The sequence below is a fragment of the Macrobrachium nipponense genome, chromosome 2 (assembly GCF_015104395.2).
Source record: "Macrobrachium nipponense isolate FS-2020 chromosome 2, ASM1510439v2, whole genome shotgun sequence".
Lineage (NCBI taxonomy): Eukaryota > Metazoa > Arthropoda > Malacostraca > Decapoda > Palaemonidae > Macrobrachium > Macrobrachium nipponense.
Genome location: NC_087201.1, coordinates 80,975,709 through 80,992,472, shown reverse-complemented (window position 1 = coordinate 80,992,472; position 16,764 = coordinate 80,975,709). Strand labels below are relative to the sequence as shown.

The window sequence follows — 16,764 nt, the reverse complement described above, 5'->3', positions numbered from 1 at the left end:
CCATTTTCTTTCCATTTCTTGCATATCTGTAATTAATTTCTTCAGTATCTCTTTCCGTCCATTTAAAGTATTATTTACATAGCTTATCTTCCCATTCATAATTCTACTTTCAATTGAAGAAGCTCCTATCTCCCCCCTTAATGTGGCTACTACTGTACTTCTACATGCCCCTAATACTTTTCCTATATACCCCATTCTCTATTCTTTGTAATTTTTCTATTTCTGCGTCTGTTAGATTAACCACATTGTTCCGTATAAGATTGATGGTAGAGCTATGTTTTTCCAGAATGTTTTCCCTATTAGAACTTTGTTGCAGCTTTTTTCTATTACGGAGTAGGTTAGGTTGGCTAACTTCTGTGCTTTATTCAACATTTCTTTTTTTCTGTAGCATTAAACAGATTTCTAGAGTCATTTATCTTTATATTCCTAAATATGTAATGTTCTCCCTCTCACTTTTATGTTCTCTATCTCTTCTGGTTTATCTTTCATGTTGAAAATAATGATGCTGCTTTTCTCTTTATTTATTTCTAGCCCACATTTGTTCCCTATATCTATTAAAATCTTTATGTTTATCTTGCGTCTTCTATATTACTTGCTAGAACTAATCCATCGTCGGCGAAGAAAAGTGTCCCTATCTTTACTAGTTCATTTTCAAATCCTGTCCCTTCCTCCTCCATTTTCTTAATTATTAAATATGTCATTAGTTTGAAAAGTGAAGTGGAGCCTGTGCAACCTTGCCTAATCCCACTTGTAATTCCCATTTCCTGTTCTACTCCCTCCCCTAGGTCTATTATTGTGCTATCCCCTTCATATATGTTAACTACTGCCTCTATGATTTTTGGATGTATTTTGAACTGTTTCATAACTTCAATCATGACTTCTCGTTTTACCGAGTCAAATGCTTTACTGTAATCGATAGCTATTACTATTAATGGTTTTCTATTCCTGTAGCTCTCTTCTACACCATATTGTAGTGTAAGAATGTTATCTTCTATCCTACTCCCTCCTGTAAATCCTGCTTGGCATTCGTGATCTTGTTCATTCAGTCTGAGGTGTGCTTCTATTTCTTCTTTTATCAGCATCATGAATACTTTGTATGATATATTTAATAAAGCTATAGGCCTTAAATCCTTAGCCCTTGGTTTCCTTTTCTTTTCTATCATTTTTGTTCTAGATTTCTTCCAAGAATTCAGGCTTTTCTTTGATTTCTAGTTCTTTGTTGTAACACCTAACTAGTACTTCTATACATGTTTTGCTCTTCATTAAAGCTTTGTAAAGCTCTGGTTTGATTCCATCTGGGCCTGCAGCTTTTTTAGCTTTGAGCTTACTTAGACAAGCTATGACTTTTTCCTTGGTTATCACAGGCTCTTGCATTGGGATTATCTTCCTTTTGCATTCCATCACTAGGTCCATGTGTTCTCTTAGTACTTCTGGGAATCTATAGTCTCCAATTCTTATGATATCATCTTCTGCTGCCAATTCATTTTCATATTCCATCCTTTTCTCTTCGTTCCAGATTTCCTTTATATTATTTTCGTGTTTGCTGTAAATGGTTCTCCAATAATTCACTAATTCTTCCTTTGTTTCAGCCTCATTTAGCTTGCTTCCCTGTTCATTATATAAGTGTATAGTTCTTTTTTGGCTTTTTGCTTATTTCTTAACTTACCAATATTTTCCCAGAGCTCTTTGTTTTTGTTTCTTTTTATTTCTTCTGTTATTTTCTTTTCATATATTGTTATCTTTTCTCTTATTAATATCTGCACTTCTTTTTTCTTTTGCATATATTTCTTCTCTAGACTTTCTTTTACGACATTATCTCTCTCATTCCTTTTCTTCCTATTCAGCTCCTTCCTTTCCTTGATACCTTTTCTTATTTCTTCACTGAACCAGGGTTGCTCTTCTACTTTCTCCTCTACTAGCAACTTTCTCCTGTATGTTCTCATTAGCTTGTCTTCTGCTACTTCTTTTATTGATAGGTCCATATCTGTGATTCTGTCTATGTCTTTATCTATTAGGATCTCTTCTAATTTTTTAATAAAGTCATTTAGGTTGTCTTCATCTGTTTTGAAGTATTTTACTTCCCCCCATTTACCCTTGTTGAGATTCTTGTTCTGTCCTTTGAATGTTAAGTGAATGGTAATTAGGTTATGGTCTGAGATATCAAATTCCTTTTTGTCTTCATCAATTACCATCTCCTCAAAATTTTTGTATAACTTCTCATTGACTAAAGCAAAATCTATTACGCTTTTCATCTGCATTCTCTCCCATGTGTATACTCCAGTGCATCTGTCTTCTGCGTTAAGTAGTATTAGCCTATGTTCATTCATCCATTCTAATATTATTCCCCGTTTTCTGTCTGTATTCTGGTGGCCTAAGAAACCTATATGGCCATTGAAATCTCCTAAAATCAGTAATGATTCTTGGTCGTTTATGTTTTTCATTATGTTTTCGTCATTATAGTTTTATTGCTTTATCTCTATTTTTATCCTCCTCTGTATTTCCTACTGATAGGTATAACAATAAAATATGGATAGTATTATTGTATATTTTGCATTTAGCATATAGTAGGTCTTTGCTAATAGTCTCCACCTTGTTTAACTCTGTGCTATCACTGTCTCTATATAGCATCATTAACCCTCCCCCTTTTTTGTCTTTCATCTCCCTCATATTTTCTATTTTATTTATACCTTTACTTAATGCTAACTTGTCTAGTTTCTGGTGAGTTTCAGTTAAACAAAATATCTTATTTTCATTGTCTAAAAAACTTTCTATTCTACTATCTTTTGTCTAGTTAAACACTGTATATTTATCATATATATTTTGAACTGTATTTCAACTTTTTTTGATTTTGGCTCCTTGGTTAGTGTATTATTTTCATCTCCGTTTATTACATTTCTCCTATTGCCCCATCCAGACTCTGAAAATTTTCATTTCTGATTAGTTTACCCTTTCTGATGTACCATCCCTGTTCCCCCCTTTCTTTCTTGTCTTTGAGTTCCTGTCTCAATATCTTATCCTGTTCTCTTTCTCTGAAGGTTAGGTCTGGTGCTATGAATATTCTGTTGTATCCTACCTCTTGTTTCCCCTTGAGAATCTTGGCTTTCCCTATTACTGCCCATTTCTCCCTTTCACTTTTCATCTTAATAAAATAGGTCTTGGCCTAGGTTCTCTGAACATATAAACACAACAGTAACTTGAGAATCGTTCTCATCGATGACTCAGACTTATGTAGCCATATTAAATTATTCGTTACCCAATTTAGTACAGAAAACGCACCCTTTAAACACACTAAAACACATGCTTGGTAAATAGTGCTCAATCCATTCTGTTTGAAGTCTGTCATATGTAACGAAGTGGTTAATTATTTTCCTCTGTTGATTCACTTCATTTAGCAGCAAAATCTAAATATATTTATTAAATTAACGAAATAAGAACTTGCATCATTGTGATGTTAGCATATCGGAATTTTCTTGATATATAATATGATTAACATACCGAGCCCATGAATCTGTAGCCCAAGAAATTTCACGGAAGTTTAAGAAGGTGACTTTAGCAACTGTAATTACTTTTTCATGTGCTCTGCAGCCCAGGGAATTTCTTCAAAACTTCATGATTCTTACCAGTGACAACCTAATTGCCAAGACAAAATCAATCACTTCACTAGACTTAACGGACATTTAGTTAGTAGATTTCCTCCTAATTCATCGTAATAATAGCCCATCAGTGTGAACATGTAACCTTTCTTCAAGAAATGTGTGTACCGAAATTTCCATCTCAAGTGCTGTTGCAAAGCTCGTCCCGGCATGTGCGTGGTTAGTTTAGTTTTTAGTAGGTACCAACAACATATCTTGATCATACAAGCAATGTATGGGTTTTGTTGTTAGGTGTTTTGTTCTATGGGTATTGTTTTTATCTGTGGGGATTTTCCAATCATATCTTAATTAAATGAGGAGGTCAGGCTATTTTTTCATTAGCTTTTGAATAAAAGATAACAGGATTACGTTTGTAACCCCAAAATTACCTTTCTTTCTCTATTAATGAATTGGCTGACTTTATTATTTATATTTATTTACAGATAACAAGACTGGAATACTAAAAATTAAATATTCTAACCACTTAGTAACTAGTACAAAAATGTATGTAATCAGGCCCTGTTATAGTTACTTAAGTAATATTTGTTATATTCTGCAAACATTTTATTTAGATATTTGAAGTCAATCTCTCCAGGAATGACACTTATAGATAATTTTTATTATTATAATACTTCTAAAAGCCTGTCCTCACCAGGAAACATTGTTTGCAAACAGATTCCAAACTGTTTGCAAACGTTTCCTGTCCAGACTCAGTTGTCGTCAGGATGTTTGTTGGTGCAGTAACCTCTGTATTCCAATTCCCACTTGGCATTTCAGTGCACTCGAGGAGGGATACTACGAGAAAGAAAGAAAGAAAAAGAGAGATCAGCGAGGAAGTTTTTAGAAAAAGGAATGTCACATACACAAGCACATGTATAGTACATATACATATAGACATATGCACATCTACATATTTAAATATGTACATGTATATACATATGTTTATGAACACACCGCTATGTATATGCATATATACATATACATATATGAAGATAAAAGGCCCATAAAAAACTATTTGAACGGTGCAACCATATATTTCGAGCACTTCCTTCTGTGCTCCTGATCACTGATAAAATATGGACATAGGATGTCTTACAAGAGTACTATGTTTAAAAACAAGATGTGGCAGTAAGTCTCTGTGATCCAGGAAGGATGGGAATTAAATTATTCCCCTGGTGTCTTCTGGCCTCATTAACTCCCTTCTGGCCACTCGTCCGTTGGTCTACATGTACTTGGATACATGCTTGAGGAGTGGCCTAAGGATTACCTCGTCGATGTCATCTGATTTCCAGTGTCCTCCTGACAGGTTCATGTTGTTGGTTTGATTGATGAAAGCAGATTTCAGCATCTTCCTTTTCTACGGACAGCTACTTTTGAAAACCAGCTCTGTCCCACTTCAGTTCATAGTATGGCCTTTGTCCCTGATATGTAGGAAAGTCCCCAAGTTCTCTGATGCATATCGCACTGATCTTTTGTGCTCGGCTAATCGTTGCGAGATGGATCTACCATCTACCGGTTTCCCCAACGTAAAACTCAATTACAATTGCTACACGGTATCTTGTAAACTCCGGCTTTTTCTCCTCATTTATTTAAGTATACGTTAATGAGCGTAATCCCGATGGGTTTGGGATAATGGAAAATGAAAGGATTTTAGACCTAAGGTGTTCTGTAGCTTTTTGGATGTTTTCATCGTACGGAAATTTTATTTTATTGTTGAAATCTATTTGTCTGTTGTTAGTGGGACGTCTATAGTATATTGTATTCGCTTTATTAATAGCCTTCTCGATAATGTATGGTGGCTAAAGCAGTTGTATTAGGTGTTGGCGGATCGTGTCGAATTCTTTATCTAAGTACCCATTTGATCACATTCAAAGCAACCTATTCCATATTTTGCCAGTGATCAGGATCACAGAAGGAAGTGCTCGAAATATATGGTTGCAACGTTCAAATAGTGTTTTACGGACCTTTTATCTTCATATTATACTGTTGTATTACAGTAAAAGACCTTCATATACATATACGTAAGTACGTATGTACAAGTGAATATACATGTACTATGCATTTAAATATATGTGATATTTATACACATATACACGTATAAATATATAGGCTACATATATATATATACTACATATATATATATATATACATATATATATAGATATATATATATAATGTATATATATATATATATATATATTATATTATACACACACACACACACACACACACACACACGCGCGCAGAAATAATAAATGTTTTCCAATCTGGATGGGAAACAAATATACGATAAAATGTGCTTGAAAACTTTGTTTCCTAGTGTGGACAGGCCTTTAGGAAGATATGAACAATGTAACACCCCTAATTTGAAGTCAAACGGTTACATAGTCAAAGAGATGTGAACATTACAATACTGGTTAGGTAGCATATATATATATATATAATTATATATTATATTATATATATATATATATAGATATATTATATCTATTATATTATATCTATTATATAATATAACTATATGTGTGTGTGTGTGTGTGTGTGTGTGTGTGTGTGTGTGTGTGTGTGTGTGTCATTTGAAAAATGCTGATTGACATTTGAATGGTTATTAATAGTAGAGCAAACGACAAACTAAATTTATTCATTTACCTAAAAGCCATTATTATTATTATTATTTTTTTTGTAACAGATGGCATTTGTGCATTCCAAAAACTAACAAATTCATTTACCCATACGTGTGCACTTCACAGTGTAGTTCTTTGTACTATGTGCTGTGTTCGGTTAAAGACAGGTGGGTTCAGTCAGTCATATTTGTTCTAAGTGAATGAAAACGAACGTGCCATTTGTGATCTCCTCTCTTTCTTTATATATTTACATAAAAAAGCCTCAAGCGCAGAGGTCAGGGTAATTCTCAGAGACTCCATTGGGGCACTGAGATGCAGCCGGGCCCTGCTGGTATATGGGAAAGGTCACCACATTTCCCGCTTGTCCGTAATTGCAGGCGTACAACTTAGCCTCCGGGAAAAACCTGCCACTGTACTCTATTTGGTAATGAACGATGCCACAGCCGATTTCGGTGGTATCTGCCCACACGACCTACGAAATATGAAGGGAAAATGGAGGACAATTCAGAGGTAATACTTTTTTGTAACAAACATTTATTTTTACAAGGCCAAGGTTACTTGATTCTTCTTTTATAACTCACTATGAATCTAGAAGATTTTAGTAGTCAGTAGGTTTTAGACGATCTTAATTATGTTTAGATTGTTTTATCTCTCTCTCTCTCTCTCTCTCTCTCTCTCTCTCTCTCTCTCACACACACACACACACACACACACACACACACACACACACACACATATATATATATATATATATAATATATATATATAGATATATATATATATATATATTATAAGTATCTCCACCAGGCAATTAGCTGAGATGGATTCTACTTTTTCTCTCTCCCTAACGTAAATATAGCTTTTAGTTCTCCACTCCAAAAAGAGAGGGACCGAGTTTGTTCAGTCTCCCCCAGCTTTCGCTTCCACAGGCACTCTTTGCCTCATCTTTCAAAGCCTTGCTTCATCTGATCTGTTCTGAGATTCGCCTTTTCATCAGACTACCATCGAAATTCCTGCACGAATCAACTGCTTTCATTCTCATCTTTTTCTTGATAGTGACCCCTTGGGTTTTCGGGGGTTGTTATCTATGACTAATATTTCTTGGAGTCGTTGTCTTTCTGATGTTTACGGTCTTTTGTTTATGTTTTTAGGGTAATCCCCAACGGGGTTGTACTCTTTATTCCTCCAAGCTTGTACTACACACGCCGCAAAGGTGGATACAAACCGGGTTAAAACCCGTGCGGGTCACTATCTAGGAAAGATCCCTTTCAGTCTCTAACCATATATTTTCATATTCACTGACCTATCTTTCTGACTTACGCTCAGATTCTTTCACCATTCACTTCTCGTCGGCATCGGTAGTATTTAACGTTCCAACATCTGCAAACAACGATTACTCCACACTCTTTTCAAGACCACTTTTCATCTAACACAAGCTTGCTCCTAAATTTCTGTAATTTCCATGACGTGCCTCATTACTCTAAGAGCAAAACCAGACTCTCTTCTGTGTGTAATATGCTAGCACTAGCTACAAGGTCATCACGATAACGTTTTACTCTTGTTAAACTTCCTACACAATTCAACCAACTTTCTACACACTATACATCCCAAAGTCTCTTATCAATTCATTCAGTTTTTTTATAGCTCAAGTGTTCACAAACTTTTTTTTTTCATAGCAAGCATTTGATCTAACACCTTAATTAAAATCTTGATAGTCCTATTATCTGCTCTGCTTTCTCAATGAAAATCATACCATGAACCTTCCCACGTTTACTGAGTAATTTTAAGCCTCTAAAGTTGTTTAATCCCTTCATTTGGCATTTTTTTCTTCACCCAGACAAACCATACGTACCTTGGACACCCAGTCAATAATTAAACTATTGCCTTCATACTGCAATTTTTAATTTGTAGCCATTCAACTTCTGGTAACTTTCCGTTCCATTCTTCAGTCTTTTAACCGACTTCTTAATAATTTCAACACTCACTTCCGCAAACATTCCGAAATTTCCACTTTGTATCACTAATTTGCTTTTCTTCTTTCTCCTACATTCAAGAACTACACTTATCTGCACACGGGAGCGGTTTCAAAGATCCTCACAACTACTATGATGTCTCCAGGCTGGCATTGATTGCATAGTTGGTATCCTTTCTTCTAATATACATAGTCTTATTAGTATTTCCGTCTGCAGTTACCTCTCTCACATACAGTTTCCTTGTCTCCTTAAAGCACATATTCGGTTGACCTTTCAATTCTTAATGAACTCCACATTTTTTTTTTTCAATCGTTTCCCTTTGGTAACCTTATGAACCTTTTTGCAGTACTACACAATCTTATCTTTCACCTGCAATAACATTTCAACTAGACTTGCTTTTACTTCCCTCTGCTTTCAGTGTATCATTATGCCTTTCTTTCATTCTCAAGAGTGATACAGAAATTACACAGCAAGCAAAAGCGAATCATACAGTACCTGAGTGTAATGTCCAATTTTGATAGGAAGCAATGACCGATAAGATGCAGCAATTTCATTTGGCAGATCTGCTACTTCATTGTACCATTCATTGACTGCATTCTCCCAGTCCTGTAAAAAAATTGTTTTAGGAAACCTGAGAAAGGATAAACGCAAGAAAAGTAGCCACTCATACACAGACCCATCAGTAGAGCGTTTAGAAGAAGCTACTGGTGAAGGTGCCTTCCTAACAATATGTTTATACAATTTGCCACTTACCTCTACCTTGCACTCCCTCTTCAGCACAGAGGGCCCTAGCCAAACCAAACCAGACCTAACCTTTGCTTTCCGACCAAAACTTACATTCTTGTCACCAACCCAGCGCTCTCTAGTTTTTCCAGGTTTCCTGAAACTTTAATAAAACAGAAACTGATCCCATCACTTTAACTTTTTATCAGATCTTCGTCATATCTGTACATTTACCTCTCTTCCAGTTCTTATTCATATACAACATCCCATCAGTGCACACACATATACAGTATATGTTTTTTTCTATCTCTTTCCCCTCATCCACATTTACTTCTCATTCATTGCTACCATAAAGGAGAGTTAGCCAAAGAATCCCCTCATACATTTTGGGTTTTTAATCCATAAATATAAATAATTATATCTATCTATCTATATATATATATATATATATATATATATAGATATATATATGATATATATATATATGCAGTAATACCTCAATTTAATGCGATTCAAGTTGTGTGAATTCACAGCAGCACAAACTTTTCATTGGAACCTAACTAATTATCGCACGGGAGTATTTCACAGCCGTGCACATGCAACATTCCCGAATCCTTGAGAAACCCAGCAAAAGTGTTTGTTAATGTTTTTTTACGTAATTTATAAGTTTTCAAGCTTTTATGTGTAAATTAAATAACATTAATTATAATCAAAATAACAATTCCTTTTCCTTCTCTCTTATCGAAATGAGAGAATTTTTATGTACTTGTATGTACTATGTTTATTAATATCTTCAAATAATAATAGTAATAAAACTGTAATGACAAAATTCGTATGTGATAGTATTTCAAAGGAATAAAATAAACTTTTCATTTCACTTTTAGGTACGGTCAACTCTTCTCTATCTCTCTCTTTTACTTAGATGAGAGAACTGTAATGGTACATGTTTATATTTATTAACATTTTCAAATAATAATAATAACTATAATATAACTGTAATTATAGGATGCTATGAAAAATCCTTTCCCCTCATCTTTCTTTTTAACTCCATGAGAAACTCGGAGCTCAGAGCTGTCAAATATGTCAAGTAATGTGACAGGAGGCGGAATGTTGTTGATTAGTGGTCAATGAGTTTTACCTAATTCATTCCCTCTCTCTCTCTCTCTCTCTCTCTCTCTCTCTCTCTCTCTCTCCACTTTACTTATCAAATCTTCACACACTCCGATATTTTTACCAACCATTTATTTCTTTAAGGGTAATGTATTAAGCTAACTTTTAAATGAAATTACAGTAAATTTAATTTCATTTAAAAGTTAGTTCAATACTTTTGTAAGCACAACTCTTTTCTCTTTCTTTCTCTCTCATTCATAGTTAGCAGTGGATAATTTTCAGTTGGCCTGTTTTTTATCTTTACTATCTAGAACTGTAAATGAGGTGTTCTAAAACACTCGCATATTCGTCTGCAGTATCTGGTGAAAGCAGATCTCAAAGTTTTATGAGTTTCCTGGCATTTACGAGTCCACCAGGGAACTGGTCGGCCTGATAAATATGCCTGAAGTCCTAGGTATAGATTGAAGACCAGGCGAGAACATTTAGGTAGCCTTGATGCCACACTTACCACTATACCACTATTGGAAAATGGTCACTGGTAAATCTATCATCCATAGCTCTCCAATTAAAGCCAGTAAGACAGTCATTACTACATATAGATAAATCAATTGCTGATAATGTGCCTGTTTGAACATGAAAATGTGTAGACTCCCCAGAGTTGAGGATCTCACATTTTCATCTTATATGATGGAACCTAAGCACCTTCCTCTTTGATTGGTGACGATGTCACCCCAAAGAGGACTTTTGCTATTCATATCTCCCAAAATAACAAAAGGACGTGGTAACTGTTGAATAAGAGATTTAAATTCATTGGTGGGGAAGGCTTCGTTAGGTGGTAGTGCAATGCTGATTGGATACTAATAGGATTTTGTGGGGTGTCATTTCGAACATACAAAGCAACACCACCATGGCTCCCAATATTCAAATTATAGATGGAGTGATAGTATGTATACTCTCGTGGCCTTGGGTACATATTATTACCAATCATGGTCTCCTGTAGAGCTATACAAATAGGAAACACTTCTGATATGAGCATCCTTATCTCTTCCCATTTAGCTCTTAATCCCTGATAGTTCCACTGGAGAAAATTAATGACTTCTACTTTCCTTTAGAGACTGTTAGATTGGAGGCTCTTTTAAGAGCTTTCAGCTTATTGACCTGCTCCTTTTTTTCTGGAAGGAGACAGATTGTTTATGGCTGCCTTCCTTTTCAGAGGATTATCAGTCTCGGGAACACCAGACAAAGCTGGTGCTGCCGGAGGAGGGGCATGAGGATCGGACATTGGTGCATCCTCCAAAGCATCAGAAGAACAATTTACAGCTGGTACAGCCTCCAGAGTGGCGGGAGTGCTAGGTACACCCGGCACAGCCTCCAGAGAGGCATGAGTACCAGAAATCACTGGCTCTGCTCCCAAAGAAGCAAGAGTGCCAGAAATAACTGGCACTGCCTCCAAAGAGGCGGGAGTGCCAGAATCAACTGGCACTGCCTCTGAAGAGGCAGGAGCACCAGAAATCACTGGCACAGCCTCCGAAGAGGCATGAGGGCCAGCAATCACTGGCGCTGCCTCAAAGAGGCACAAGTACAGGTCATCACTGGTTTTTATTTACATTATCCTTGGTAACATTTATATTTCTTCTTTGGTTGGCAGCAACACTAGAAAAGGATATTCCTGGTCTAACATACTGATTCAACACTCTCTTTTGCCAAGGATTGAGATTTTACCAGCAAAACATTCAGTTAGTCCCCCCTGGAACTTTCCAGAGGTAAAATTCTGTAGATATTTTAATTTTACCAAGACGGAATTGTCCAATGAGGCCATGTGGTCAATATTTTTAGAACATTCCTTGCAGCATGATAACTCCACTGCAGTTTTCGCGGACGGCTCAAAGTCAGATGCTGGCGTTGGCTTTGGAGTAGCCTTCCTTGATATAGAGAGAAGCGGCAGGTTATCATTTGTTGCATAGATTTTTACAGCAGAATTATATGCAATTTTAAAGTCTTTAAAAGTTTTAATTCGGAATGAAAATATTTTATTATATATTGTGACTCAAGAAGTGTTCTTCAGTCGCTGGAACCAATCAATCAATTTTAAACCCTATGATTTTAGATATAATGGAATGGCTGCTTTTACTGAAAAGAAGAGGGAGAAGAGTAAAAGAAATAAAGTTCTTTTGGGTGCCTTTCCATGTTGGGGTGGCTGGGAATGAGAAAGCTGACCAACTTGCAAAGTCGGCAGTCAGCTCCCGAGGACCCACAAGATGCCTACTACCATATCGGGATTTATATCTTCTAGTAGGTCAGAGAATTAAAAAATGTTGGCAATCCCAGTGGGAGGATATTTTAACTAATCAAAAAATGCGCAGAATCACGTCATCACTGTCTCTTTGGTCATATCCGTATATGCCAAGGAAACAGGAAACGATGTTGTGCAGATTGAGGATTGGACATACAAGACTCACTCATGGGTTCTTGATGTCCCATGAAAATCCTCCGTTTTGCGAGAACTGTACTGTGCCCTTGACTGAGACATTTTCTGATTGAATTTATATATGTGAACAGATATATTTATATACAAAGATATTTTTATATGAAATTTATTTTAAATTTAATATTTTTATATTTAAATTTATTTCAGTGTCAATAACCCAGATGTTGTAACGTCAGGTTTAATAGACACAATCAGTCAATCTTCGGTTGGCAGCAACACTGGAATGGAAAAGGATATTCCTGGTATAACGTACTGATTTAACACACTCTTTTGCCTCTCTAAATGTGATACGTTCGGTTACTCTTAATGTTTGAATTTCTTTTTCCATCATCACAATTAAGTGAAGATGATGGATGATTGTCTCCACAATGTATACATCTGGCTTGTTTATTACATATGCCATGCTCTGGTTCACTGCATTTGACACAAGTAGCAGGTTTGCCTTGTAGTTTCTGTCTACAAGACCCTAACATATTTCCGAATTCTTGGCAATGAAAAAATCTCCTCGGTCTTGGGATGTACTGTTTAACCTTGAAACGTAACCAGGCTGCTTTCGCTATACTAGTCAGTCGGGTAGAATTGAATGTAATAATTAAATTGGGAAGTGGGACAAGGACTCCAAATATCTTCTTCTTCATTCTTTCAATTCTTATTACACCTCGATCTTTTAATTCTTCTACAAGCTTATCTTCAGAGTATGTCATAAGCTGGGGTGCATATATCATTCCCTTGGAGTAATTCCAAAAAGTATGTACTGCACACTACTTTTAACTCCTCCAAGGTGTGATAATGTTTTTAGTTTGTCACTTTCTTTTGCCAAGGCAGATTCCACCATCAGCTTGCCTTGTCCCTCTGAAGTAATCTTAGGCTCTTGGCCACAACACTTGACAATAAAAAAAATATTCCAGGTCCTATTTCAGATACTATATTTCTGCTTAGTTTCCTTTTACTCAGTACGGGAACATAGGGTTTCATTGTAATTACACTGGAAGGTTTGATTGATTTTTCCAGCAGTCATCAACTGTGCCGATTCACTACCATCAAAGGGCTCAGGGGTACTTGAATCTTTTTTTGTATTTATCATAAAGATTAAAGTAAAGGAAAACAAATAAACCTGAAAACCTTAAAAAGATATCATCAGCCTTTTATGGAGTTTATTCATCCATTAATGGCACAAGTGAGAACTGACTCCCAAATGTCCTTGTCCCTACCCTACCCCACAGGGGGTAGCACAACGTGATTAGAGTGGCCCAGGTGTAAGCCAAACCCGCTTGATAGGACTGTGTATTACAAGAATACAATCATCCCCACCCTAATCACATTACAGGCAGTCCCCGGGTTACGACAGGGGTTCCGTTCTTGAGACGCGGCGTAAGCCGAAAATCGTCGTAAGCCGGAACATCGTAAAAAATCCTAAGAAAACCTTACTTTTAATGCTTTGGGTGCATTGAAAACTGTGTAAACTGCATTCTTATTGCATTTTTCATAAAAAAAACCTTCAAATATTGATTATTTTGCATTTTTTGTGTCATATTTCATCTGCCAGATGAGTGTTGTAGGCGTCATAACCCAGGAACATGTGTCGTAACCCTGGAAATAATGTCTGATGAATATAATTGAGAAGCGCCTTAACCTTGGAACGTCGTAACCTGGGGACTGCCTAGGGAAGCCGGACAGAATGCCGAGAGTCCTATCCGCAAAACTAGACCCCCCCTGGAATCCTCCACCACTGCAAAATATTTCCGCCTGATATCACTCTGATCCGAACATTATCGGGCAGTTGATGGTCCTGCCACAGTTCCCACTATTTTGCTTCAGATATAAACCCAGTCCCAGCCATGAAACTCGTAGAACTATGAGATCTGCTTTCACCAGATACCGCAGACAAAAATGGGAGTACTACCGTGTTGAATTTCGAAAAGCAAGAGCTCATTTTCGCATGGAAAGAAAAAAAAAGTACGAAAAGAATCTTGGACGATCTTCATATCTTCACTAAATTCGAAAACTCCTCTGACTCTACATTGGAAGAGAGTTAGAAAAATAGCAGGCAAGTTCACTCCTTGTCAACCTCCAGTTATCAAGATCAATGGTTGTGAGGTAGCAGACCCCCGATTAGTGGCAAATGAGTTTGCTAATAATTTTACTGATGTTGTGAAGAAAAATGATGACAGACCCTATTCAGCTCAAAGGTGGCTGATGGAACAAGTCAAAATTGATTTTTATACATTAAGACATGAGCAATACAATGTTCCTTTTACTATGAGAGAATTTGTATCGGCCTTGAATAAATGTAATGAATCAGCTCCTGGACTGGATGATTTAACATATTCAATGATTAAGCATACCCCTGACAGAATTTACAGAGAACATATCTTCTCTAAGCTTTGGAAGATGTTAAAATTACTGCCATTCGTGAAACCTGGAAAAGATCCATTCAAGACAGAAAATTATCGTCTTATTGCATTGACATCATGTTTGTGTAAAATCATAGAAAAAACGGTGAACACATGCTTGATGTGGTACTTCGAACGGGTTAAATATCTGTCACCTGCTCAGTGTGGTTTTCGAAGTATGCACTCCACAACTGATGTATTGGTTCGAATGGAATCTTCAATATGTGAAGCTTTCGCCGACAAGCAGCATCATATCACTGTTTTCTTTGATCTAGAGAAGGCTTATGATACAACATGGAGATATGGCATTTTGAGGGTTCTTTATGAATGTAACCTGAGAGGCGATTTGCCCTTCTTTATTAAGGCTTTTTTTTTTTTTAAATAGGTTATTTCAGGTTCAGGTTGGAGCAATAATGTCATATGTATTCCGTCAAGAAGATTGCCAATCAATGGGGTGTCCAAAATAATTCCCTCAGATATAACATATACCCTTTTGTTGATGACCTATCGATTTCCTTTGCTAATGTAGTAAAGTGGGCTGAGGTAAATGGTTTTAGATTTTCTGCCAGTAAAACAGTAACTATTGCACTTTTGTCGTATAAGGGGAATCCACCCTGATCCAAATCTATTTATTCATAGGCAGAGAATTCCGTGTTGGTGAAACAAGGTTTCTTGGTTTGATTTTTGATAGCAAGCTGACCTGGATTTCACATCTGAAATATATTAAGGCAAAATGCTTGAAAGCAATGAATTTGCTGAAAGTCCTGTCTCAAACTTCGTGGGGTGCAGACCGAACTCAGATCTTGAGATTATATAAATCTTTGGTCTTTTCAAAATTAAGTTATAGGTGAGAGGTGTACACTTCTGCGAAGCCAAATAGCCTTAAAATGCTCAACTCAATTCATCTTGGAGGAATACGGTTGTGTACAGGAGCATTTAAATCATCTCCCACTGAGAGCACGCTTGTAGATGCTGATGAGGTGCCACTGGATCTTCATTACAAGCGTCTGCTGGTTCGGAGCTGGTATAGATTCCAGAGGCTAGCTAAGTCTTTAACCAGCATTTGTATGAGAAAGGAAAGGCATTGGCGGTTTTATGAAAGTCACCCCAAGCAACCTCATCCATTTGCTTTTAGAGTAAATTTTATTGTCCGTGAATTAAATATACCAAGGATCGAGATTTTACCAGTAAAATATTCAGTTAGTCCCACCTGGAACTTTCCAGAGGTAAAATTCTGTAGATATTTTAATTTTTACCAAGACAGAAATGTCCAGTGAGGCCATGCGGTCAATATTTTTAGAACACTCCCTGCAACATGATAACTCCACTGCAGTTTTCACGGAACGGCTCAAAGTCAGATGCTGGCGTCGGCTTTGGAGTAGCCTTCCCTGATTTAGAGAGAAGTGGCATCGATTTTTACAGCAGAATTATATGCAGTTTTAAAGGCTTTAAAGGAAATTTTTATTCAGAATTAAAATAATTTTATTATATATTGTGACTCAAGAAGTGTTATTCAGTCGCTAGAATCTTTTAACCTTTCTCTTTGTTCTGTTGGGTGCCTTTACATGTTGGGGTGGATGGGAATGAGAAAGCTGACCAACTTGCAAAGTCGGCAGTCAGCTCCCGAGGACCCACAAGAATGCCTACTACCATATCGGGATTTATATCCTCTAGTAGGTCAGAGAATTAAAAAATGTTGGAAGTCCTAGTGGGAGGATATTTTAACTAATCAAAAAATGCGCAGAATCACGTCATCAGTGTCTCTTTGGTCATATCCGTATATGCCAAGTAAACAGGAAACGATGTTGTGCAGATTGAGGA

The 16,764-nt window shown here is 36.5% G+C and overlaps 1 protein-coding gene across 2 annotated transcripts in view; it reads right to left on the bottom strand.

Annotated features, from left to right (window-relative positions):
• Window positions 1-4,051: 4,051 nt before the first annotated feature.
• LOC135220714 (uncharacterized) overlaps window positions 4,052-16,764 on the bottom strand; it is a 28,063-nt gene continuing 15,350 nt past the window's right edge. Inside the window, exons 7-9 of one of the 2 annotated variants that reach the window (XR_010315768.1) lie at window positions 8,725-8,835; window positions 6,362-6,728; window positions 4,052-4,427 (exon numbers count right to left, since the gene is read on the bottom strand). Coding sequence is in view for 1 of the 2 variants with exons in the window: in XM_064258130.1 (XP_064114200.1) it covers window positions 6,519-6,728; window positions 8,725-8,835 (321 nt within the window). In the remaining variant the exon portion in view is untranslated. The remainder of the gene's footprint in view (window positions 4,428-6,361; window positions 6,729-8,724; window positions 8,836-16,764) is intronic. The other variant, XM_064258130.1, reaches the window with a different exon arrangement.